Genomic DNA, 26,504 nt, shown 5'->3' on the forward strand with positions numbered 1-26,504 from the left:
CCAAATCACAGACCACACCTTATAATCAACGTCATCCAAGGGGTTGCTTACAATAGTATTTCTTTATTGTATATATCTTTGCAAGGTGTAATCAGAATTCAAAAATGAGCAGTGGTTAAATAAAAACCTCAGGGATCATTAAAGCTATTTACAGACAGTTTAATATCTCCGGTTTGTACAGTGATATTTAAGGAGCAACAAACTGTTGATATATATCTTTACCATAGCAAACTAAGTTGTAAGCAAAATAGTAATAAAAAATATAATTGCAGCAGAACACTTGCTGTGTTTGATTATAAGCATCTCATTTCAGCTTAGCATTACTACTGTTTCTTTACATTTAGGCTACAGCAACAAGAGTATCTTGATAATGCATGTACATATCATTTGCCTGCCGCATACTACACTACTAATCTGTGTTATCTGCCGTCAACTTTACAGTGAAATTAGTGTAAACATTTTTTGGAATGTCATTAACGTTGATTGTTTTTGCAAAAGTCTTGATCAGATTGAATCAAATGCACCGGTGATTATCCTCTGATAAATAAGTTGATCGGTGTTACTTGTTAAAAACTTTAAGATATACATTTTGATAAGCAACAGACATGGCTAATTTTCGTGCTGTACCATAAGAAGCATGGATGTTGGATAAGTGCTCAGTTTTTACAAAGCTTATTGACATCATCTAAGGTCTGTATGAACTAGCTCACTTCATCTCTGCAACTAGAGACTGAAGCTAACACCTGAACACTGACAGAGTTTCCTCTGTGATTGGTAAGTCAAGCTTGCAAAAATTTCCAGTGTTTTACCTGTTTTCCATCTCACGTGCCTGTGTTACATCTGTCATGTACTTAACAGACTGAAAAATAAGAAACCAACTGACCAATGAGCCTGGACAGTTGGTTTTGGCGATTTAAGTCCATGTTTCAATCAAACTATTTCACTTTTCGGCTTCATCAAAGAACTTCATTTTCTCCGTGTGCACAGTCTCTCTCAGCCGTTGGATCGATGATGCTGTTTCACCAGAGAGGTGCTCAGAAGGGTCTAACATACGTGTGATTTGTTTGGTTATTACAACTGTTTCTTTGTGTTCACCCCCATCACCTGATGTTTGGGTGACCAAACGCCTCTCGTATACCGTTTTCCTGCTGCTTTGTGATTCTTCAACCGTCCATGAAGCAGCTTTGCTCGACTCCGATTGTAGGGGACTTCCTGCAGCCGATTGGACTTTGACGGTGGTCAGAAGTTTGGCGTGCTGGGCTTCGGGGGTTGCTTCTATGTTCGATGTTATGACGTGGATTTTTCCAGATTCAAGTCTGAGTGTGTCTTCAGATGATGAAGATACTCCAGATGACAGAATTGTGATTTTCTCAGGTAAGTTAGGCTCCACAGAGATCAGCTCAGTCCTTGTGGTGGATGTGATGATGTTACTGTGCACCTCTTCGAGCCCGGTGGCAGCGTTAGGATCAGAGTATTTGACTGTCACTTTAGTTGGAGAAGATAAGGACAGGCCAACATGCTCACTTGTCACTGCAGAGCTAATATCAGCAAAGGCATCTGATGACTGTACAGAGCAGGTGGGGCTTACTGTGTCATCCATTGTTTCTGGGCTCTTTCCTTCTTTATCTTTTTCAGGAATCTTTGCAGGTTCTGATGGAGATGACAATCCAAACTTGGGGAATTTAAACCAGCCTGTCCTCTCAGGACTTTTGGTGGAATCTTGTTTGGACTGTGTTTCCTTTTCCTTTGCCTCTGTCTGTTTTCCACTGTGCTCGACTGTTTTGTGAACTTCCTTTGAGGTTTCAAGATTTGCTCCTGCTTTGTCTGTTTTTGAAACATCAAATTCAACATCAATGGTTTTGAAAATTTCACCAAATGACGTCAAAGACAGTTTTGGTGATTTGCTCTCTTCTTTCACATCAGTTTCCTGCTGATTTTCTTGACATTCAGTTTCAACAGAAACATTTTGGTCTTCAGTTTTAGGTCTTGTGAAGCTTAGCTTTGGCATTTTTAAGGATGGTAACCTAAATTTACTTGGTGAGCCCGGACCTATGCCTTCAGTCTCAGTCGGTGTTTCCATATCTTTTGTTGATTCTTTGGACCCATCTATCTTGATCTGAGCACCATCCGCTTTTAATTTTAATGGTGATCCTCCAGCATCTTTTGCCTTCGCTTCTGTCTCCGATGTTTTTGCGCCTACACTTGATGAGGACTTGACCTCAATTTCAGGAAGTTTGACCTGAACTTTTACATCTGGAAGTTTAATGTCAACATCCTTTTGAGATGCATCTGACTCTTCTTGGGGTCCCTTTGCTTTTGGTAGTGCAATACCAAACTTTGGCAGTTTGAACTTGCTTCCTTGTCCATCATTTTCAGATTCAAGCGCAACTTTATTTTCTGTCGACGGCTGCGTGACTATCACTTTCCCCTCTGGAAGAGAAACATCCACATGTGGATGTCCAGCACTGACTTCAGGTTCTTTAACACTGGACTTTGAGAAAGACAACCGGGGTAGAGAAAATTTAGATTTTTTCATGTGTGCATCTGTTTCTATAGCAGGTGGCTCTTCTGATAATGTAGTCCCTGAGGGTCCCTGGACATCAACACCTGGGGGACATGGATCAGCTTTGGCATCTTTTGATGAAACATCAACTTCTGGTGTTTCAAGGTTGACATCAACATCAGAAGCTTTAGCACCTTTGCTTGAAAAAGAAAATTTAGGAAATGTCCAGCTTGATTGTCTTAACTTGGCATCAACCTCAACTGATGCTGCATCTGGTATTTTTGATGTATCTTTAAGGTCTTTAACTTCAACATTAGGCAGTTTAACCTCAGTACTAACTTCTGGGAGTGTGGCATCCACATCTTTTTTGGGTAAACTTACATCAATTTCAGGTCCTTTCACTTTGGACATGGAGATACCCAAACTTGGCAATTTAAACACACTTCCTGATCCTTCGTGACCACTTCCTTTACCTTTCACATCTACAGATCGGCCTTCAAAGTCCACACTGGGTCCAGAGACACCCACTGCAGCTCCCTCTTTATCTACTTCCAACTTTTCTTTCTCAATTTTAATATTTTTGTCTATGTCAGGAACTTCTGCACTTATTTGTGCAGTAGCAGCTCCAAATTTTGGCAGTCTGAATATTGGCATCTTAAATTTTGATGGCGATCCTTCGACATTGCTTGCCTTAACATCAGTGTCTTTTAGTTCAAATTCAGCAAGATTGACTTCAGCTTTAGCTTCTGGTAGTGTCATATCCATTTCTTTCTTTGATAAACTCAAATCTATGTTGGGTCCTTTGACATGGGGTGCAGAAAAACCAAGACTTGGCATCTTAAACTTGCCCCCTTTCCCTTCTTTTACACTTTCTGTGGATTTTATATCAAAAGATATCCTTTCATCACCAGAAGGAGCAGTGATGTCAACTGTGAGAACCTCCTCAGGGATATTTATGTCTGATCCATCTACATTCAGGGCTTTGCTAGAATCAGGGACTTCGGCAGTTGCACTTGGCATTGTGACTCCAAATTTTGGTAATCTAAAAGCTGGCATTTTAAATTTGGATGGTGATCCTTCTTTGTCTTTTGTTTGAACTTTGATCTCAGGAGCTTTGATGTCCACTTCAGCTGAGGGTGCTTTCATTTCAACACCAGGGAGTTTGACTTCAGCTTTGGCCTCAGGTAGTGTCACATCTACATCCTTCTTTGATAAACTAAGGTCAAATTCTGGTCCACTCACTTTTGGCATTGTCACTCCAAGTTTTGGCATTTTAAACCTGCCCCCTTTGACACCATGCTCAGTTTCTTTTGTTTTTATATCTACTGAGGGTCCTTCAATGTCAATACTTGGAGCCTCAACATCTACTTTCAGTTCCTTCTCAGGGATTTTTATGTCCACTCCATCAATTTTGAGTTCCTTGTCAGATTCAGGCAACTCCACTGTGGGACTTGGCAAACTAGCCCCAAATTTTGGTAGTTTGAAGCCGGGCATTTTAAATTTGGATGGTGATCCCTCTTTGTCTTTTGTTTGAACTTTGATCTCAGGAGCTTTGATGTCCACTTCAGCTGAGGGTGCTTTCATTTCAACACCAGGTAGTGTGACTTCAGCTTTGGCCTCAGGTAGTGTCACATCTACATCCTTCTTTGATAAACTAAGGTCAAATTCTGGTCCACTCACTTTTGGCATTGTCATTCCAAGTTTTGGCATTTTAAACCTACCCCCTTTGACACCATGCTCAGTTTCTTTTGTTTTTATATCTACTGAGGGTCCTTCAATGTCAATACTTGGAGCCTCAACATCTACTTTCAGTTCCTTCTCAGGTATTTTTATGTCCACTCCATCAATTTTGAGTTCCTTGTCAGATTCAGGCAACTCCACTGTGGCACTTGGCATTGTGACTCCAAATTTTGGTAGTTTGAAGGCGGGCATTTTAAATTTGGATGGTGATCCCTCTTTGTCTTTTGTTTGAACTTTGATCTCAGGAGCTTTGATGTCCACTTCAGCTGAGGGTGCTTTCATTTCAACACCAGGTAGTGTGACTTCACCTCTGGCCTCTGATAATGTCACATCTACATCCTTCTTTGATAAACTAAGGTCAAATTCTGGTCCACTCACTTTTGGCATTGTCATTCCAAGTTTTGGCATTTTAAACCTGCCCCCTTTGACACCATGCTCAGTTTCTTTAGTTTTTATATCTACTGAGGGTCCTTCAATGTCAATGCTGGGGGTCTCAACATCTACTTTCAGTTCCTTCTCAGGGATTTTTATGTCCACTCCATCAATTTTGAGGTCCTTGTCAGATTCAGGCAGCTCCACTGTGGCACTTGGCATTGTGACTCCAAATTTTGGTAGTTTGAAGCCGGGCATTTTAAATTTGGATGGTGATCCTTCTTTGTCTTTTGTTTGAACTTTGAAGTCAACATCAGCTGAGGGTGCCTTCATTTCAACACCAGGGAGTTTGACTTCAGCTTTGGCCTCAGGTAGTGTCACATCTACATCCTTCTTTGATAAACTAAGGTCAAATTCTGGTCCACTCACTTTTGGCATTGTCATTCCAAGTTTTGGCATTTTAAACCTGCCCCCTTTGACACCATGCTCAGTTTCTTTAGTTTTTATATCTACTGAGGGTCCTTCAATGTCAATGCTTGGGGTCTCAACATCTACTTTCAGTTCCTTCTCAGGGATTTTTATGTCCACTCCATCAATTTTGAGGTCCTTGTCAGATTCAGGCAACTCCACTGTGGTACTTGGCAAACTGGCTCCAAATTTTGGTAGTTTGAAGGCAGGCATTTTAAATTTGGATGGTGATCCTTCTTTGTCTTTTGTTTGAACTTTGATCTCAGGAGCTTTGATGTCCACATCAGCTGAGGGTGCCTTCATTTCAACACCAGGTAGTGTGACTTCAGCTTTGGCCTCTGGTAATGTCACATCTACATCCTTCTTTGATAAACTAAGGTCAAATTCTGGTCCACTAACTTTTGGCATTGTCATTCCAAGTTTTGGCATTTTAAACCTGCCCCCTTTGACACCATGCTCAGTTTCTTTAGTTTTAATATCTACTGAGGGTCCTTCAATGTCAATGCTTGGAGCCTCAACATCTACTTTCAGTTCCTTCTCAGGGATTTTTATGTCCACTCCATCAATTTTGAGGTCCTTGTCAGATTCAGGCAGCTCCACTGTGGTACTTGGCAAACTGGCTCCAAATTTTGGTAGTTTGAAAGCTGGCATTTTAAATTTGGATGGTGATCCCTCTTTGTCTTTTGTTTGAACTTTGATCTCAGGAGCTTTGATGTCCACTTCAGCTGAGGGTGCTTTTATTTCAACACCAGGTAGTGTGACTTCAGCTTTGGCCTCTGGTAATGTCACATCTACATCCTTCTTTGATAAACTAAGGTCAAATTCTGGTCCACTCACTTTTGGCATTGTCATTCCAAGTTTTGGCATTTTAAACCTGCCCCCTTTGACACCATGCTCAGTTTCTTTAGTTTTTATATCTACTGAGGGTCCTTCAATGTCAATGCTTGGGGTCTCAACATCTACTTTCAGTTCCTTCTCAGGGATTTTTATGTCCACTCCATCAATTTTGAGGTCCTTGTCAGATTCAGGCAGCTCCACTGTGGCACTTGGCATTGTGACTCCAAATTTTGGTAGTTTGAAGCCGGGCATTTTAAATTTGGATGGTGATCCTTCTTTGTCTTTTGTTTGAACTTTGATCTCAGGAGCTTTGATGTCCACTTCAGCTGAGGGTGATTTCATTTCAACACCAGGTAGTGTGACTTCAGCTTTGGCCTCTGGTAATGTCACATCTACATCCTTCTTTGATAAACTAAGGTCAAATTCTGGTCCACTCACTTTTGGCATTGTCATTCCAAGTTTTGGCATTTTAAACCTGCCCCCTTTGACACCATGCTCAGTTTCTTTAGTTTTAATATCTACTGAGGGTCCTTCAATGTCAATGCTTGGAGCCTCAACATCTACTTTCAGTTCCTTCTCAGGGATTTTTATGTCCACTCCATCGATTTTGAGGTTCTTGTCAGATTCAGGCAGCTCAACTGTGGTACTTGGCAAACTAGCTCCAAATTTTGGTAGTTTGAAGGCAGGCAGTTTAAATTTGGATGGTGATCCCTCTTTGTCTTTTGTTTGAACTTTGATCTCAGGAGCTTTGATGTCCACTTCAGCTGAGGGTGCTTTCATTTCAACACCAGGTAGTGTGACTTCAGCTTTGGCCTCTGGTAGTGTCACATCTACATCCTTCTTTGATAAACTAAGGTCAAATTCTGGTCCACTCACTTTTGGCATTGTCATTCCAAGTTTTGGCATTTTTAACCTGCCCCCTTTGACACCATGCTCAGTTTCTTTTGTTTTTATATCTACTGAGGGTCCTTCAATGTCAATGCTTGGAGCCTCAACATCTACTTTCAGTTCCTCCTCAGGGATTTTTATGTCCACTCCATCGATTTTGAGGTCCTTGTCAGATTCAGGCAGCTCCACTGTGGCACTTGGCATTGTGACTCCAAATTTTGGTAGTTTGAAGGCGGGCATTTTAAATTTGGATGGTGATCCTTCTTTGTCTTTTGTTTGAACTTTGATCTCAGGAGCTTTGATGTCCACATCAGCTGAGGGTGCCTTCATTTCAACACCAGGAAGTGTGACTTCAGCTTTGGCCTCTGGTAATGTCACATCTACATCCTTCTTTGATAAACTAAGGTCAAATTCTGGTCCACTCACTTTTGGCATTGTAACTCCAAGTTTTGGCAATTTAAACCTGCCCCCTTTGACACCATGCTCAGTTTCTTTTGTTTTTATATCTACTGAGGGTCCTTCAATGTCAATGCTTGGAGCCTCAACATCTACTTTCAGTTCCTTCTCAGGGATTTTTATGTCCACTCCATCGATTTTGAGGTCCTTGTCAGATTCAGGCACCTCCACAGTTGCACTTGGCAAACTAGCTCCAAATTTTGGCATTTTGATTGTAGGTAGCTTGTACTTTGATGGTGATCCTTTTGTGTCCTTCCTCTCAGTTTTTAGTTTAATATCAGCCCCTGGTGGTGTCACATCTGATTCTTTCTTAGATAAACTTAGGTCAAATTCTGGTCCACTTACTGCTGGCATTGTCACTCCAAGTTTTGGCATTTTAAACTTTCCCCCTTTCAAGGTCATTTCAGTTTCTGTTCTCTTTGAATCTATTGATGGACCTTTAACGTCAACTGTAAGAGTCTCCTCTGGAATATTCATGATTGCTTCACCTTTTTTTGGGCCAGTTTTTATTTCAGGCACTTCTACAGCGGCACTTGGCATAGTAACTCCAAATCCTGGTAGTTTGATTGTAGGCAACTTGTACTTTGTAGGTGATCCTCCAGATCCTGCAAGTTCACCTTCAGACTGGAAGGATTTAACTCCCAGATGAGGCTTTTCAACCTCAATTGTTGCATCTGAAATAGAGACATCTACTTTCCCAAGACTGACATCAACTGCAGGAGCCTCCGGGAAATTAGTCTTGGCATCTGGTAATTTGACATCTACACTTTTCTTTGAAGAGCTCATATCAATTTTTGTACCTTGTACTTTTGGCAATGATATTCCAAACTTTGGCAATTTAAACTTGCCTTCTTTAACCCCACCTTCGGATTCTTCCATTTTCAAATCAAGTGAAGGGCCTACAATATCAGCATTTTGTGCTGCAATATCAAGTGTTATGCCATCTTTAGGCACTTTTAACTCAGCTCCTTCAATGAGTATATCCTTGTTAGGAATATCTGCACTGATTATTGGAGTGGGCTGGTCAAGTGTTGGAAGTATAAGTCTTGATGGTGATTCCTTCACTAGGTCTAATTGAGCCTCAATCTTGGGAGCTTTGGTTTCCACAGTAGCAGAGGGTATTGTCAGTCCAACACCAGGAACTTTTACTGCAGCTGACACTTCTGGGAGTGTAATATCTGCATCTTTTCTGGAAAAGTTCAAATCAATATCAGGCCCTTTTAATTTGGGCATTTTGATTCCAAACTTTGGCATTTTGAACTTGCCCCCATGTTTCTCGAAGTCAGCATCTGTCTGTAAAGGCTTGATTTCCACTTCAGGTTGTTTCACTTCCACTGTAGCCTCTGGAATTTTTACCTCTGCTTTTCCAAGACTAACATCAATTTTCCGGGTATCAGGGAGTTTCACTTCAACTTTTGTCTGAGGTAATGACATATCTACATCTTTCTTGGACAAGCTCATGTCAATTTCCGGTCCTTTGACTCCCGGCAAACTAATTCCAGAACTGGGCACTTTAAATGTTCCAGAAGTTCCATCTGTGTCAAACTCTGGTGGTTTCATTTCCACATTAAAGGTAGAGGTTTCTGGAAGTTTAACTTCAGCTTTAAAGTCTTGAACTAGGATCTTGTTCTCTGGAATCGACACATCAACTATTCCTAGATCAGCCTTTGGCAACTTGACATCTGTTTGCACAACTGGTAATGTGACATCTGCTTCTTTCTTTGACAGACTGAAATCAAGTGTAGGTCCTTTTGCTTTTGGCATGGATAAACCAAGATGTGGCATTTTAAACTTTATTCCCTTTTCATCCATTTTTGCTTCTGCAGTTTGCATCTCTACTGAGGGTCCCACAAGGTCAATGCTAGGTGCTGCTCTGTTAACTGCCAGCTCTTCTACAGTGATGCTCATATCCGGTCTTTCTATTTTTGCATCTTTGTCTAAACCTGATACTTCGGCTGACACATTCGGCATATCAGAGCCAAAGTTTGGCAGCTTAAACTTTGGCATCTTAAACTTCAGTGCCGATCCTTTAACATCTGCTTGTGGGAGTGCAACCTCTGGAGCTTTGATCTCAGCGCTAAAACCAGATTCTGTATGTTCAACATCTGGAAGACTGATCTCAGCCTTAGCTTTTGGTTGATCAACTTCCTTTTGTGATAGGCTTAAATCAATTTCAGGACCTTTAACTTTTGGTACTGAGATCCCGAGTTTTGGCATTTTGAACTTGTGTCCTTTTCCATCTACATCAGCCTGTGTTTTCTTCACTTCAAGAGATGGGCCCTCTGTGTCAATGCTTGGTGCCGTAATGTCCACGGTCAAACCTTCCTCAAGTGGTTTCAGCTGTGTTTCAGGAATAGGGACAACTTTGCTCTTTTTGGATATTTCCACTCCAACATTCTGAGTTGCACCTCCAAATTTCAAAGATGGCATTTTGAATTTTGATGATCCTTCGACGTTCTTCTCAGTTTTACTTTTAGAAACGTTGATGTCTACAGAGGGCTCTTTCAACTCTGCATCGAGTAGGCTCACCTCTGCTTTAACTTCTGGTGGTTTCACATCTGTTTCTTTCTTTGACAAACTGAAATCAATTTCAGGCATTTTTACTTTTGGCATTGCCATTTCCAATTTTTTGAACTTGCTTCCTTTCACATCTACTTCTGGTTCTATTTTTGGGGATTTCATATCCACAGAAATTTTATGAACATCCACTTCAGCTTTAGCCTCTGGAAGTGTCACATCTACATCTTTCTTTGACAAGCTTATATTAAACTCAGGCCCTTCCAACTTTGGAATTGTGATTCCAATCGTTGGCATTTTCATCTTGCTTCCATGTCTGTCAAGTTCATCTTCAGTCTGCATAGATTTGATTTCCAAGTCAGGTTTTCTGATCTCCATCTTTTGCTCTGTCACAGAAAGCTCAGTCTTGCCCGCTTCTGGGAGCTTGATCTCAGTGTTAGCCTCTGACAGTTTGACATCAACATCTTTCTTTGATAAGCTCAAATCAAGCTGAGGTGCTTTTATTTTTGGTATTTTAATCCCCAGCTCTGGTATCTTGATCTTGCTTCCTTGTCCATCAAGTTTATGCTCAGTCTGCTGAGGTTTGATTTCCAGTTCAGGTTTTTCCACCTTTATGTTTTGACTATGGATTGAAACATTACTGTGCCCAAGAGTAGCTTCAAACTTGGGAGTTTCTTTTAGTTCAGCCTCCACTTTAGCTCCTGGAAGTTTGACATCTACATCTTTTTTCGATAGTCCCAGGTCAATTTTTGGTCCTTCCACCTTTGGCACGGAAATGCCAAGATTTGGTGTTTTGAACTTGTCATCACGTCTCTCTCTTTCCACTGTTCTGATCTCTGCTCCATCAAAAATAATCACTTTATCTGTTCTGGGCAGATTAATATTGATGTCTGAAGTATCAGATACAAGTTTGAGCTGTTCACATCTTTGTTCATTAGCTCCACTCTTGATCTCTGAAAGGGAAATGTCAACATTTGGCTTGGCAGCATCAAGATTAAAACCAAAACCTTTAATGCTCTCATCCTTTTCAGCGGATAAACCAGCCACTGAGTCAATGTATTCAATCCCCTCAATTTCAGATACTTTGACACCAGATTCCACTCCTCCAATGTGCCCCTTTGCCGTCTTTGATTCTGTTATTGTTGTTTGTACGTCTTGGAGGAATATAGTCCGTTCTCCTTGCAAGTTATCATCTTTTTTCAGTGAGACATTTTGTTTTGACAAGTCAAATCCAATGTTGGGGATATTAAAGTCTGGCATTGCAATCCCAAAGCCATGTGTTGATTTCTTTGTTTTCTTTGATTTGTCATCATCCTGTGCTTGAAGACCAGCCATGTCTGCTACAGTTTCCTTTCCGGGTATTATGATATCTTCACGGTTATAAACCTCAGTTCTAATCTCTTTGCTGCTCTGCTTGTCTTCGCTTTTGTCGGTCTTTTGTGTTTTGGTCTCGATTATGAGCACCTCAGAGGTTAAATCAGCAGGTGTGATCTTTGGGATTTTGTCTGTGGTCTTGGAGATGCTTGGAGAGGCTGATATGTCAAACTTTGTGAAGTGGGTCTCATGTTTTGTTTTGGCATCCAGGACTTTTGTTGGTGTCTTTACTGATATTCTTTGTGCGTTTGCATCAATCACAGTGATTTCTTCCGGAATAGGCACTCCAGATGTGTCAACTTTTGGCAGCTTGTATCCAGGTAATTTTGAGACTGCTTCTTTTACACTGTCAACATCAATTGATATTGGTATAGTTTCAGATGGAACTTCATCACGTCCAGCATAAACCACTTTGGATTCTTTCATTCCTTTGACTGTGGTCTTCTTAGACACATCCTCCATACCTGGAATCTCAATGTCTTCACGTTTGGGCAGTTGTGTTTTTGAAAGACTGCCTTTTGATAGTCGATCATAGGGATCCTCTTTCACATCAGTCCCATCACTTGTTAGTTGCTCAGTTTTAATTGTGCGTTCTTCAACATTTACACTCTTATTTTGAACTTCTTCTTCGATGGTAATGTCACAGAAGCCTAATTTTGGCAGTTTAAATGTCTTGGTGTCTTGTTTTTGTTTGTCTTTGCCTTTTTTTGTTTTTTCCTCTCCTTTCTTTGGAGATTTTTTGTGGATTTTAGCATCGGGTACAGCAAGTTCGGAGGTGACCTTTAAACTCTCGCTGCTGATTGGTTGGGTTTTGGCATCAAGTGCTTGTTCATCTCCCTGCTGTTCTTTGTGTGTCTCAGTGCTTGACTTTTCGTTTTCTGGTTGGTCTGCTATTTCAATACTTGCCCCAAGTGTTTTCAACCTCTTTGGTGAGGCTTTGGATTTTGCATCTTTCTTATGTGATTTATCCTTCCCTAAAATTTTGATTTTTATTTCAGACCGTTCTTTCTTCTTTTTCTTCCCATCAGGGGATTTTGTACCCGTGGGGGTTCCTTGATCTGCCAGAGCCACAGTTAGATCTTCTGTTTTCAAAGTGCTATCAATACTGATGAGTTCCATCTTGTGTGTCTGTGTTTGTTCAGTTTGCTCAGGCCTGAAGTCTCCCACTTCCTTTCGATCCTCTGTTACATAAACTTCAGGGGTCTCGCCTGGGGGGCTTTCGGGGCCATCAGGTGAAAGCACGTCGGATGTTTGGGGACTTTTGCCACTGATCTGCTTATGAGTTGGTGTGTCAGAGCACAAGTCTTCAGATGAACTAACACGACCTCTCTTTTTCAGAAAAGAAAGCCTCAGTTTATTCTTCTTCTTGCCTTTGAGAGCATCCTGAGATTTTATGGGTGACTCTGTGTCGCTTGTGGTGGGGCTAAGCTCCAGCTTTCTCTGCTCGTCAGCCTCTGAGGAACTGTGAGATCTTGTGAAGGTGGATTTCTTTCCTAAGGTGTGAAACTTGGGCCATGATATGCGGGCATCAGTACGTCTTTTGGTTTTCCCTCGCTCCCTCATCTCTGGAGTAAAGGTTTCGTCTTCCTGTTGAGCAACAATAGAATATATGTTTTTAATCCAAAGAGTATCTATCATTAAGAACCTGAGCAAGTGGCTAGAATTACTCACAGGAATGACGTCAGAATCAATCATGGGTTCAGTCTCGATGATGTCGGGTTTGCGTTTTAAGCAGAGCTTCACTTTGTAAGCCTGAGCGCACCCCAGAATCTGAATGGCGTCCTCATATGGAACATTGTCAAAGTAGACTGTGGCACTCAAGAGCTGATCACCTGCATCAACAAGAACATAGTCTTTAATGGCACCCAGAAAAAAAGACTTTGGGTTTGCAAAACTGGGGTTATGTGTTGAATTTGATTTGATCAAACCTTTTCAAATTCTTTTGTAGTCACACAAACAATGTTATGCTAAAGATGCTATGAGGAAGATCTGTTTTAATTGGACTGCCTCACCACCTTCTGACCCGAAAACTCGCGCACAGTGTCGTGTAAACATGACTTTACACAATACGTGTATTTTCAATTAAATGGAAATCGGATCAAAACAGATTTTCTTTCTCCAAGACAACTTTTTACTGGATACAACACGCTGAGGTAAGGTTTTTATTATTATAGTCATGTAGTGCTGTGGTTTGAAATGTGAAAACTAGCAAACTTAAGTTTGTACCATAGTTTAGTAGCCCACTATGTGTAGTACTGCTAAAGCTCCAAGACATGTCCGTAATGTGCAACGTTAGTGAATCCTGGTTATGTCCTGCCAGTCATCTACCAAGCAGAGCTAACGTAACCTCACTCTACGTTTTATCAATAGACTCTGGAGTTTTAACAGACGTGGGTTGGAATTAGCAGATTAATCTGTGTTTTAGCCTTTAGCTCCTGTTTTAGCCTTTAGCTTGTGCTCTATCACCCTCCTGTTTATCTTTCTTCTGCTCTTCTTTCCTTTCTCTGTGTGACAGATAGGCTCCAGTGTCCACCATCACTACAAAATTAATCACAGAAATCATTTTCAGCAAAGAAAAACACAGATCTTCTTCCTACCAAACTTTATCAGCTGGCATGGTGTTGTCATAGAGACTTAAATGTCTTGTAAATCTGTCTGGTTCTGCACAATTTTATGAGGAAGCTAAGACATAGCATTTAGGAATAACCTATATCATTGCTGATAATCTCATTTTAAAGTCTGGATTATGACCAGGCATATATCTAGAAAGGAGACTTTCAGAGACACTCAGAAACTCCTCACAGCCCCTTTTAAGTTGGTTCACCTTCTTTAAGTTTCAGACTTTTTGAAGCAGGTGACTCTGGAACCACTTCCTTAATGAAGATCCCGTCTCTCCCTCCTCCACCATAGATGAGACCCTCTGCACATCCATCCTGGGCTGTTTTCACGATCACCTCAGACTCAGGGCTGTGAGCTTCCTGTCAAAACATCAGAAGAGGAAGAAGTAGAATCCATCCACTCTTAGCTGTGCTGCTCTCTGCAGCAGCAGAGCCTGAAGGGATTCATGGATCCACACGGAGCAGAGAGAGGGTGGAAATGTTGAAATCTCTCACCTTCAGTTTAGATGCCTTTAGAGTGGTGCGCTTTTCAAACATGGACCCAAGCCCAGACTTTTTACTTTTCTTTCCACCCCCACTTTTGCGGTGTGGGTCATGTTCTGCTTCACACTGAAAAGGAAAAAAATGAAATTCTTACTCAACATGATGCTAGGAAAGCGATGCAGCTACAGTCTCAGTTTCCATTAAAGTGAGAGGCAGAGATAGCACATGATATATGATGTACATACTGTGAGTCGCTGAGTCAGGATCATTACTGCTTTTTGCAACAGTAAGCAAAACAAAGAGCCCATCGTACACCACCCTTGCGTTATACACCAACAGAGAGTGTTAGCCAGTCTACTGTATTACTCCCAACAATGCTCATTGACTTATTATTTCATAACTCTGGCTGTTGAATTTAATTCCCTGAAACAGTTACACTAATCAAGGATCAGAATACATTTGTCGTACAGGATGATTATTTCATAACTCCTACATAGGTGAGCATAAATTAACCGCTCTGATGAAACCCCAGCACAGCAACAAGCTTTAAGAAATGCACTCTCTTATTGAGCTGTTTCTCATCAAAGCTGTGAGGACAGAAAATAAAGTCAGTAAAACTTGGTCTCAGTTTGGATCACTCCTCATACTTTGATTTGAGCTCATGGGTCACTTCGTGTGAGTGTTAATGAGCTCAAACACACAGGCTTCCTTCTCTGGGTCACAAGCTCGTGTTTTTTTTTAACTTCATTTGTCTTTCCCCTGAACAGAAAACCACAAACAAACTAAAGACAGACTGAGCACAAGAAGCCTAAGTATTTAAATAACCAGGTTACAGTCTGGGCTCTGCATTAACCTGATTTCTAAAATGTCTATAAAGAAATCTTCTTTCCCATCTGAGGTGAGGGATTACAGGAAAAAACAGGGATTACTGCTGAAATCACCAGTTTTTGGCTGGCACATTCAGGTCATTGACCAGCACGTCAACAAGTTCTTTCACGAATTCTTTGAAACTTGTTTGTGTTTTTTTCAGAGTAACATGGTCATATGTTTGAGCACTGTACCTCTTTGTCACTGTCTGTGTATTTTTCCATTTCAGGATACTCCTCGACAGGCGACGATCCTTGAGGACGTGGTCTTTCTCCCTCAGTGAACTGGGATGGCTCGTCACATATCTGCACAAACATGAGGTCACTTAACAAGTGAGAAGTCTATTCCCCAAACAGCTGTTGTTTCTTATTTTACAGAGTCTGTTTCAACAACACATTTATCGTCTATTTACACAGCATATCTTCTCTACAGGAAGGCTGAAAATCATTTCACCAGAGAGTAAAGTAGCTCCACTCACAGACTGAGCCACTGCTTTCAGAGGAAAAACTGGATCACAAATCATGCTGTAACACCTCCCTCTGCCAGTGACCATTTGGTAATTAACAAGTGTCACATTAATTGTGTGTTTCCAGGGAAGGTGGTCAGTCTGTCAGTGTAACACTTTCATCCAAAGGAGCTCATGTACAAATGATCTGAATTATTCCAAACTAAAAACTCTAAATAACCATAGAAAGATAAATAAATGTACAGACATAAACAGTTCCCAGAGGATTAATCTTGCAGAATTAATCATCTTAGATGTGTTGAGCAAGGGCTTTCATCGAATAAGTAGCTCAAGAAAAATAAGTTGTGGCCAACTTGGAAGGCTACAGCTGTTATTCAAACAAGTCAGACGCATATTTTATCTGAACTTGGGTCAACCAGATCAGACATGACATTATAACACTAATTATTTAAGGACGCAGAGCAGGACATGGGGTCAAAATGAACAAGACATTGCTAATACACTGCAAAACACTGAAATCTTTTGTGTCTTAATGTGTCTTATTACACTTGGTATGAACCACATTCAACTCATCAGTCCAGAAAATATGTCTTATTTCAAATTGTTTAAAGAAAAAAATAAGGGTCTTAACTGCTTGTAACAAGTAAAAAATTAATGGAACAAGAAAAATTTGCTAGAAAATTTGCTTGAAAGAAGAATAATGTAACTTTTAGCTTGTTCCATTGGCAGATCCTTTGAAGCTTCTTACAAGCAATTCAGACCTCATTTTAGTCTCTAAAAAGTTAAAATAAGATATTTTTCTGGACTGGTTAGATGAACGTGGCTCAAATTAAAGATGCTATGAGGAGGATCTGTTTTGATTGCACTCCCTCGCCACCTTGTGGCCTGGAGTCTCCGCACACTGTCTTAAATTACTTTGTGAGGCGTGTGTTTGTTTTGGAATTTAATGGCGGTCAGATCAAAACAAATTTTCTTTGTTCAAGACAACTTTTACTGGATACAACGCGCTGAGGTAAGGTATTTATCAGTACAGTTTCGTAACACTATGGTTTGAAACGTGACATCAAGTCGGCTATTTGTTAGCGACACTAGCAGCCGGGTTTGCCAAGGTATCTGTAGGCTAACGTGACAACAAGCTAACACTGTCAGTTTGTAAGTAGTTGAGTAGTTGTTTATATTTAGCATAGCTAACAACCCGGTGCTCTGAGACATGTCTGTAATGTGTAACGTTAGTAAATCCAGGTTAGCTATGTCCTGCCAGTCATCTACCGATCAGAGCTAACGTAACCTCACTCTTCATTTTATTGATAGACTCTCAAGTTTGAACAGACCACTGCAGAATAACTGCTGACTGTGGGTTGGAATCAACATTAGCAATAACAGATTAGCACCTGTGTTATAGAGTGAAACCGAGCGAAAGGCTAACCAGCCATTAGCTCGGGCTGTATTACTTCCCAGTTTAGCTTTCTTCTGCTCTTCTGTCCTTTTTCTGTCTGACAGTTAGGCTCCTGTGTCCACCATCACTACAAAATTAATCATAGAAATCGTTTTCAGCAGAGAAAAACACAGATCTCTGTGATTTTATCTCTTCTGTCTACTAAACTTCATCAGCCAGTGTGGTGTTGTTATAGAGACCTAGACATGCCGTAGAAGGAAGCTAAGATAAGCAACAATTTAAGATAACCTGTAACCAGAAATACTGGTGCTGATAATCTCACTTTAAAGTGTGGATTACGATCAGACATATATCTAGAAGAGAGACTTTTTCAAGGTCACTTTCAAACTCCTCAGCCCCTTTATGTCCAAAAAGACATTTTCTACTGAAAATAAGAAGACTTGATAAGATTTCAGTTTTCCGCAGTGTGCATCTGTTTTTTCTTATTTGTTGATGTAACCCCACAAAGAAACATTAAGTGTATTAGCACAACCAGACAGAGCATGAAATTGATATTATTTCCTTATGTAGTAAAGTGAAGTTACTCACTGAGTTGTCCTCTGGAACTGGCTCTGCTCCTCTCAGCCTGCGGCCACCTCCTGTTCACAAACACAGGAAACGACAAAAGAGAAATACCTTAAAAACTCTCCTAAATGTTCATAATTTTCAGGAAATATCACAACTTCAGCCACACAAGTTACACCAGCACAAGTTAAGAACTTAATCTCAGAAATAGGCTGCATGGTGATTAACAGCTGAAGGGAAAATTGCACAACAGCCCCAGATTCAGGACAGATGAACTCAGTCAGTTCACTTTAAAAGGTGCCGTATTCTTCTTCTGCATCGTGTTGTTCGTTTTGATTTTACAGTATGTCATAAACAGAAAAAGAAAACTTGTTAACCAGCCAGAAATAGCACGAAAGAAAGAAATTAAGCCTTTGTTTATCTGCATTTCTATATTTTCAGCAGTAATCTGACACTTCCACCCCGTCTGACTCCTGATGGTTGTTTTGAGGCCCAGAGACACTGGAGCCAATGACGAGACTATTTAGAGTTCTTCCTGGCAATAATTCCTCCAGGGATCGACTGTCTCCTTCATCTGTTAAGTGATCTGCAGTATCGATCCACAGATTAGACTCTGCAGCCTCTCAGCTCAGCCTCCGCAGGCTGCTGAAAAGGGAAAGTTTGACTCCAGATGAGTGTGGTTGGGGAGATTATTCCCCCGCTATGATATTTAACCTCTGCTTAGTTAGATTTCATTTTAAACTATTTATTCAGACCTCTTAACATATATCAGGATTTCCAACCAAGAAGCCCAAACATTCCGAATTTTTCAGATTCCATATTTAAAGAGTTTGCGTAAATTAAGCCTCAAATGTAGCAAGAAAAGTATTTACCTGTCCTCAATCATCGATATGCATTAGTCAGTGTAAATGCATGTGGTGCAGTTTCATTGTGATGCATTGGTTATCACTAAAAATGAGCGAGATGCTCAGCTGATCAGGCTGTTTGCAGATGAAATGTCATTTTCCTTGCAAAGTAATTTTTTGTACACTGCAAAAAAAGGAAATATTTTCAAGTGTTTTTGTTGTATTTCCAGTAAAAAATGTCTTTATAGACTTAATATGAGTCACATTTACCTGATCAGTCCAGAAAAATGTCTTGTTTCAAGTTGTTTAAAGACAAAAATGAGGTCTGAATTGCTTGAAACAAGCCATATCTTCTTATTCCATTGGCAGATTTTTTTTTTACTTGTTACAAGCAACTCAGACCTCATTTTTGCCTTTAGATAACTTCAAATAAAACATCTTTCTGGACTGTTCAGGTAAATGTTACTGAAAATAAGACAAAAACACTTGATTAGATTTCAGTTCCTTTCCTAGAATCACTTTAAGCTGCACAGCTCGAGAACGCTAAAGGATTCATGTGAAGGAAGATAAATCAAACACAACCATAAAACAGTGTCTTGTAAAAACAGCATTTTATCTCAGAAAAAATTGACAAAATCTTGGGTCGTGGAGCCAGTGGGAGCAACAAGATTTTGCAAATATACCAGATTGAAAACACTTGACGCAATCAGCATTTCACTCTACAAGTGGTTTATCAGTTTATTATGCATGCAAATTATTATACACTCATTAAAAAATCCCCTCCTGTCTATCAAAGTAGCTACCAGATGTAGAGGCTAAGGCTTAAAAACTGTGGAAAGAAGAATAATTGATGCAAATCCTGTTATGTTTGTGTCAATTAGTCATCTCAAAACTTCCTAGGTTGGAACTTTGGGTTATAAAACTAACATGCTGTATTTACACAAACATCCTGACTGTAACCCTGCGCTACAGTTCCTCAGCTAACCATCACCAACCCCTCTTCTTTAATGTATGTCATGTGAAGAGCCCTGCCTGTGTAAGTGCATTAGAGGACTGTTAAGACAACAGACTGATGGAAGAAAAAGCTCCTTCAGTTTCAGGGTGTGCTGATGATTCATGAGATTTAAAGAAGCTATCGGATGACACTGTGGCTCAGACCTTTGCTGAAACTTATCCTGAACACAACATGCACTGTCATCACAGACCCTGAAGTGCTCCAACACCAGGACGCGACAAAAACGCTTCACCCTGTCAACTCTGAGCACACCACAGTCTAGACATGTTGACAAATACGATCATCTACAGCGTCTTGAATGAATCCTGATCTTAAAGCCATCACCTTTTATCTCAAATGTCTCAAAATATCAATGAATCCTGGATCAATAGCTCACCTACCTGCTTCTGTTGGTGCACCTCCTGGTAATAAACCAAAGTGTTAATAACGCGTTTCCCAAACTGGCCTTTAACATTCCAGGCGGGAGTGAGACTGCCAAAGTGGCTAAAGTGATTTGTTCAGTCTCACATGGACAAAGGAGGCGGGACACTTTCAGGTTACCTCGGGTGTCACTCCCAAACTGAAGTCAGTGGTTTATGTACCTCCTCGTGTGGACTTAACTCCTCACACACCCTTCAATGTTTTCCGTACCAACAAGTTCATTCCCACAATTATCCCATTGTGTGATACCATAACATCTTAATGTGTTTGGTAACGAGTTAAAGAGGGCAGAGTTGTCAGGTGCTCCAATTTTAATCAATAATATAATTATAAATCAAACAACATAAATGTCCTTTTCCACATGACAGAATCAAACTCCAGGGCACCAACAGTTTGGTATCTTTGGTTTTTTTATTCCCACACTGCAGACGATGCAGGTTCAAAGTGCCAAACTTAAAGTCACTGAGCAGAAACTGAAGTATGTCAGCTAGTTTTCTGTTTCACTGCTTCACTTTCATTAAAGATAATCGCTTTCTGTGTGACTAGCCAAGTCTCTTCCTCTTAACAGTTGTGGGTTGGAAATGAGACTTAAGATCAGTCTTCTTCAAAAGCTTTTGCCCTTTTGTCTCTGATCTAATGTAAAGGTAACAGATTATATTGTGTAACAGCATGTGGTACTGACCATTTTCATAATCTTATTAAGGGAGGAGCGCCTGACTTTTTAAGAAAATCCTAAACCACCTCTACATGACAACGTTTCATCTGAAAAAACACTAAAACGTAGTAAAAAAAAAAATGCATTTACACAGAAATGCAGAGGGACTGAAAACGCTGTAGTTAGCATGCCAGGCCTGTAGTTGGGGCTTTAACTGTCCCGTCCAGAAGCTGCTTTTGGGAGATCTCTACCAAAGTAGAACTGGGTAGATCATCTGGTGTATTGGCGAATACTAAGAGCAAAAGTGGAGCAACAGATGCACATTTTGTTGAAAGACAGTCAGCAGATTCAGCAGATTAGTTGTGGTTCATAATGATCGTAACAACGGTACTGTTGCCCTGTTGTATGCGCTTGCGCGAAGTGCACTGAAAACACCAGCTTACTGTTTATATGGAAATGGTGTCAGCAGCGTTTGAGAAAAATCCCACTCTGGAGGCCGTTTTCAAAAGTTTGCGTTTTAGGTCAACTAAAACGCAACAAAACTTTTGTGTTTCACCCTACTGTTCAACGTTGTCGTGTAAACAGACCCTCAGTTTTTAACAGCTAAATTTGTTCCGTAACCCTGAATGAACAGGCAAAATTACGTTTCTAAGGATTGTGTGAGTTACTGGGGTTGACTGCCGCTCAATTTTAGATTAAAATATCTTTATATATAGAGATAATATCTCTATCTATCAAGCGATGTTGGGGGAAGTTAATGACCAAAAAACACATTTATAACTTCATATCATCACTTTGACGGATGGTAAACGGCTCCCAGCTTTGTAAAAAATCAGTGAGTGACCAGAAGAGATCAGCAAGTGGACAAACATTCAGTGGACAGATGTTTTTAGTGGAGAAATCCAGGGTGTACCCCAGAGAGGAGGTTAAACACACAACTGTCTCTCGACACTCATGATTGCAGTGTCCGTGGACACTTACCAGACTGTGACAAACCAGGACGTAAACATTTGTCAATAAATCAGAAACCCTCCCAAACCAATGGAGAGCACACAGACTAAGTCTGAGACCCGGTTCATAATGAAGGATCCAGAAAACTACATCCAGACTGAGACCTGCACAAAATGTAACCAAATATTACTGGTTGTGTATTTTAGGGATACTAATAAGACTGGTTAATACTTAAATAATATACCGAAGTTTTACTGTAATCATAAAATCTGTTTTTGTTAATCTTAGTTTATGTTCACTTATTATTTACTTCCTTGGTGAATCCATGTTTGTCATAACCTTGGCCCCAAACCAACTTTTTAATCAAATTCTCAAAGTAAAAACAGTGTTCAGAAATAATCAGGTACTATTATTCATTTACAGTCAAACCTGGTTACCTAAGGTTGGATTTAAAAAAAAAAAAAGACATTTAATAACAGTTGCAGACGTTGCTGGTGTTTCAGTGTAAAGTGTGACCCTTTTAACTGGTGACTATCAGAGGTGAATCACTGACATGTTCAGCTGAGAGTCACCAGGTAGCATGGTCACTATTAATGCCAAAACATCGCTAGCTCTGTAACAGTCAGAGCTGGACAGAAGTTAAATCTGTTGTATGGTATAGTTTCTATCTACTTACCACAGATCGAGACATTTATATGATGCTCACAGTTTAAATTCAATGTTTAAAGAACGCTAACTTGTCTGAATGAATGTAGCCTTTTGAATTTACTACGCCAAACAAAAGTTTTTTGTGTGATTTGAATAAAATGTCTCAATAACTTTCTGATTAAAAATGCCCAGGATTAGTAATCTAAGGTAGCAACTTTTAGGATTAAGGAACATTCAATGTAAACTAATGCACCAGGCTTCACTTTCAAGACAAGCTAACAAATGTTTTCATCATTCACTACAGTTAAAAGTAAGACTTTAGATGAAGGAGAACAAAACAAACACAGGCGATACTTTGACAAAGCTCTGCCTGTAGCATTGAGCGATTTAACAGATGGTCCAGTGTCTTCAGGACGTTAACCAGGACAAAGTAAGAGCGATTCATTAAATCAAACAAAGTGCAGAGCCTCTCAGGGCTGGAAACCGTCATGTGCTCTGTCAGAGACGGAGCCACCAGAGAATTCGGTCATTGTGCTCATGTTTGCAGGGAGCTTTACGAAGCCGTTAGTCATGCTTTAGATGACTGTGTGATGTATTTCTCAGATTATTCATCACCGCATCAGGCGGATGCCCAGTACTCCTGCTCATTCTGCTGACACAGCGTGTTTTGATCCTCCTTTCTCAAATATTTGTCATGTGGGCGCTCCGTATCAGCTCTCACTGCTGACCTGTGCAGAATTATCAAAGTAAAACCACATTATGTAGTTCACTGGTTTGACTCATCATAGATTAGATTTATCTGTAATGTTCCTTAAACTGATACCTGATGATTGGATTAGAGCCTGATGGCCATCGTTTGCAATCATCTGAAGCTTTTTGCGGGTTATCCTGCGGCATTATATCTGTGGCTCTGAATTTGGGTGTGGCTCATTTCTCAGCGCTTGTTGGGATCAGATAAAAGATGAAGCTTATGAACTACCGTCTGCTTTCACACAACACATGACGCGTAGTTCCTCCGTCCTAACGCTGGGCTGCGACTCTGAGCTCAGCTTTGACTCAAACCAAAAGATCTCATAAAGACAAAACTACAACTCCAAAAATATAAATCTGTGTTTTCTGTGTTGTCTAAATCGTGACTTAACATCCAGAAAAAGTGCACTTTGTTGGTTTCCTGTCCTCAGTTCGTCTCTTACGTAACCACCTCCTGCTCCAGTTTGTGTTTCCTGCCGAGGAGTACCTGGAAGGCTCCCTGAAGCTCCCCTCTCACTAAACTAATATAAAGTCATACAGCTCATTATTTGTGCTCCTGGATTTGGACTCTACTCAGGGTTTTGTGCAGCAGGCAGACACAAGCTCCTTTCACTGAGAGGCAGCTTGTTGGGATCCAAATTATAATAAGATTTGAGGAAAGGGAGGGGGAAAAATTAGATTTTCTGCATGGATTATTGGGACATGGGACTGTAAAAGCGCATGCTTTCAATCTATTGATCCGCTACGTACGTACAGCCAGTTTTCATCACAGCTTTGGAATTTACATCGTAATCTGCAGAATGTGAAATTACGCCAAAAGCAAAGAGTCAAATTCAGGCCAGCTCCCTACACCTGTGGGGATGTGTGTTAGAAAACACTTCTCATTGTGTTTGGCTCTCTCCTCTTCCTGTGAGTGACCCTGATTTGAACCAGAGTAATTAGCTGCACTCTCAGATTTTTGTGACTACCAACATGTTCTCCTTTATTTAGAAACATAATACAATAATACATATTTCTCAGTCAAAGTTGTCTCAGTCATTGGTTAGTCTGGGTTTAAATGTCCTACAGTGGTTTCAAAAAACATGTCCTTTGTTAGAGATAAGGAGAGAAACAGTCCAAAAATACATCAGATAGAAAGCTTAACTTATAAAATGAGGGAGAACTTAAAAAGTATCAGAAAAAAAGATGGTCTAAGTGGTCAGCATATTATGTTGGAAAGAAAATGATCTAAAAGTTTGGCATCATGACAGAAAGACTGACAGTCTACCTAAGGGATCACCATACGAACCTAAGACTTTTCAAAAAATATATATTTATTTTTTTTGTTTGTTTCTCTTTCTCCCTTCTCTCTCATTAGTTTTATCTTATTTCAGTTTATGTAACTAATTTTAAAGATGTTAAATACTTTAAAGAAAGGGAAGAAGATCTTAGTGAAGAAAGAAATGATGAATTTTTGTAACACAGATCCATGTTACTTCATGTTGAGTTGTTTTGAAGAATTGTAAAATATGTATCTTTTTAAATTTGTATTTTATTTATTTATTTATTTATTTATTTATTATTTTATTGTCACATAGTTTTGGAACACATTTTTCCTAAACTACATCACTGCCAAAAGGAAAATATTGTCATTCTTACTTTAATTTTATTAAAAGTACATAAAAAGACAATAAAAAAGTATTTAAAAAAATTTTAGTGGTTTTTTTTGTAATTAACTTTTTTTGCTTCATTATTTTTTCTTTAACAAAACAAACAAAAAGTTGGATTTGACATACACCACCCAGTACAAGAAAAAAAAATAGTAGCTTTTTTGTGATGAACTTTTTGTTGCTTCTGTTTTTCTTTTGTTTTTTCTTTCTTGAACCAAAAAAACAGCCTTATGTTGAATATAAACAATAAAAAGTAAATTAAAAATGAATAAAAAGAAAAAACAAAATAAACAAAGTTGGATTTTACATACACCACCCAGTAAAAGAACAAAAGTAAAATAAAGATAAAAGTATGAATTATAACACTACTGACAACACCACAACAAACAAACACCCAGACAAAAAAGGAACTAAAAAAAGTGGTTTCATTAAACTCTTTTTATCCCCATCAAAGATAAAAATCAAGAAGGAAATAACTTTAAAACAAAAAGATGGAGTATCAGTGCAAGTATTGACCTCCTTAGATCCCAAACATCCCTGAAAAAAACATCTTCAGACTGAAACAGGGGCTCAGGTCGTCCTCAGACTCAGATAAACAGACATTCAAGTGGTGTTTTATTGATTTCAGAGCTGGATTTTTCCACCTGAGGCTGCCGAGCAGATCCGCCTCTTTGTCTGTCTCACTTTCCACAGTCAACTAATCTGCTTCACCCTTCCTCTGTTTCTCCTTATCTCTCTGACCTTGAGCGCCGCCTGAAGCCTCTGGGAGCGGCACAGACCTCTCCACGGCTTCAGGAAGGTTTAATTAAAAGTCTTAGCAGAGTAAATGAGCAGAATTACAGCAGAAATGTTTAAAACTAAAGATGCTCAACTCTTTCCAGCAGCCGTTAAAATATTAAACATGTTATCGATAAGCAGGTTATCACACGTGATGCTGGTGATGCAGCGATTTCTTCGCCTCACTTTATGATGCTTGGCGTTTCATCCTTGGCAGGAGCAGCTCGCTCATAAAAGCCGATGAGGTGCATTTAGAAATCAATGCTCTTTACCTGCAGTGTCTATAAAACGTTTGGTCGTGATCCAGAAGAAAACACTCAAATCAACTCAGCTCGACCATCTTCAGTAAAACATTTCAACACCAGCTTTTATGTTTTTCAGAGTACACAGCTGTGTTTCATATCATTGAAATCAATTATGATTATTTCTGACATTTTCCCCCAAAAACTGTGAATTTATCAACCTGTAAGATGTACGTTGGAAAGTTTTGGAGCTTCATAAACTTCCTGAACTGTTTCTACATTCAAAGTGATGCAATGTTACAGGTTGTGGATCTTCCCTCTTTCATATCAGCAGCTTTTAAGCTCACATCTGTTGGGTTGTGCCCGCGAGGGTATTTTTAAATTTGGGAATAGTTCTGCTCCAACATGTCAGAAGCTTTTTTTTTTATCTCTACCCCAAGGAATTTATCCTCCATCACTGTTTTCTCTGCTGCGCTGCTGCATTAACCCACTCCGTTTCCCTTTCAGCCTCCGCTTCAAACGCTCAGCAGGAGGGAGGCAGGAGAAGAGCGGCGCTGCCTGACATCCTCGATGATGACATCTTCAAACACTCCCCTGCACTCTGCAGACACACCCAGCACCCACTGCAGGTCAGCAACACAAGCCAGCATCAGCACCAGCACCAGCCGCCTTCCTCTCTCTGTCTCTGTCTCTATCTCTGTCTCCCTCCATCAAACACACACACACACACACTCACAGAGCGAGTCTCTCCGCTCACACTGCACTACTGAACCCTGCTGCTAAATCAGTGAATTACTCAGGAAGAAACAGAGTCAGACAGAGAGGGAGAATAAGCAAAGATAGTGATGCCCACCCGGCTCTGAGGAGGCGGCGTGCCAGTTGGGGAAGGCCAGGTGGAAGCAGTCGCACATGATGGCAGCAGTGATGGAGGCGGCGGCAGCAGAGATGAGGTCCCAGGCCCGGCAGGGAGGGAGGGAGGTGGTGGAGGAGGGTTAAGCAGGTG

At 40.2% G+C, this 26,504-nt stretch overlaps 1 protein-coding gene and 1 long non-coding RNA gene across 4 annotated transcripts in view; one reads left to right on the forward strand and one right to left on the reverse strand.

Moving 5' to 3' along the window:
• On the reverse strand, positions 1–26,461 carry LOC141806708 (uncharacterized). The gene is made up of 7 exons (XM_074692349.1): positions 26,355–26,461; positions 17,574–17,623; positions 15,318–15,428; positions 14,269–14,382; positions 13,980–14,133; positions 12,827–12,987; positions 1–12,742 (listed from the first exon to the last, which is right to left on the reverse strand). The coding sequence occupies exons 1-7, from the start codon at positions 26,410–26,412 to the stop codon at positions 941–943; spliced, it is 12,450 nt and encodes a 4,149-aa protein (XP_074548450.1). The 5' UTR covers positions 26,413–26,461; the 3' UTR covers positions 1–940.
• LOC141806713 (uncharacterized) overlaps positions 1–26,504 on the forward strand; it is a 30,084-nt gene that overhangs the window by 1,442 nt on the left and 2,138 nt on the right. Inside the window, exons 2-4 of one of the 3 annotated variants that reach the window (XR_012599782.1) lie at positions 15,353–15,455; positions 15,556–15,679; positions 26,009–26,130. This is a non-coding gene — a long non-coding RNA (uncharacterized LOC141806713). Of the gene's footprint in view, positions 1–15,352; positions 15,456–15,555; positions 15,680–26,008; positions 26,367–26,504 lie in introns of those variants that run through there. The other 2 variants (XR_012599781.1, XR_012599783.1) reach the window with 2 other exon arrangements.

Source organism: Halichoeres trimaculatus, unplaced genomic scaffold (genome assembly GCF_033239565.1).
Source record: "Halichoeres trimaculatus isolate MK-OKI-2021-1 unplaced genomic scaffold, fHalTri1.1 fHalTri1_scaffold_17, whole genome shotgun sequence".
NCBI classification, from domain to species: Eukaryota; Metazoa; Chordata; class Actinopteri; order Labriformes; family Labridae; genus Halichoeres; species Halichoeres trimaculatus.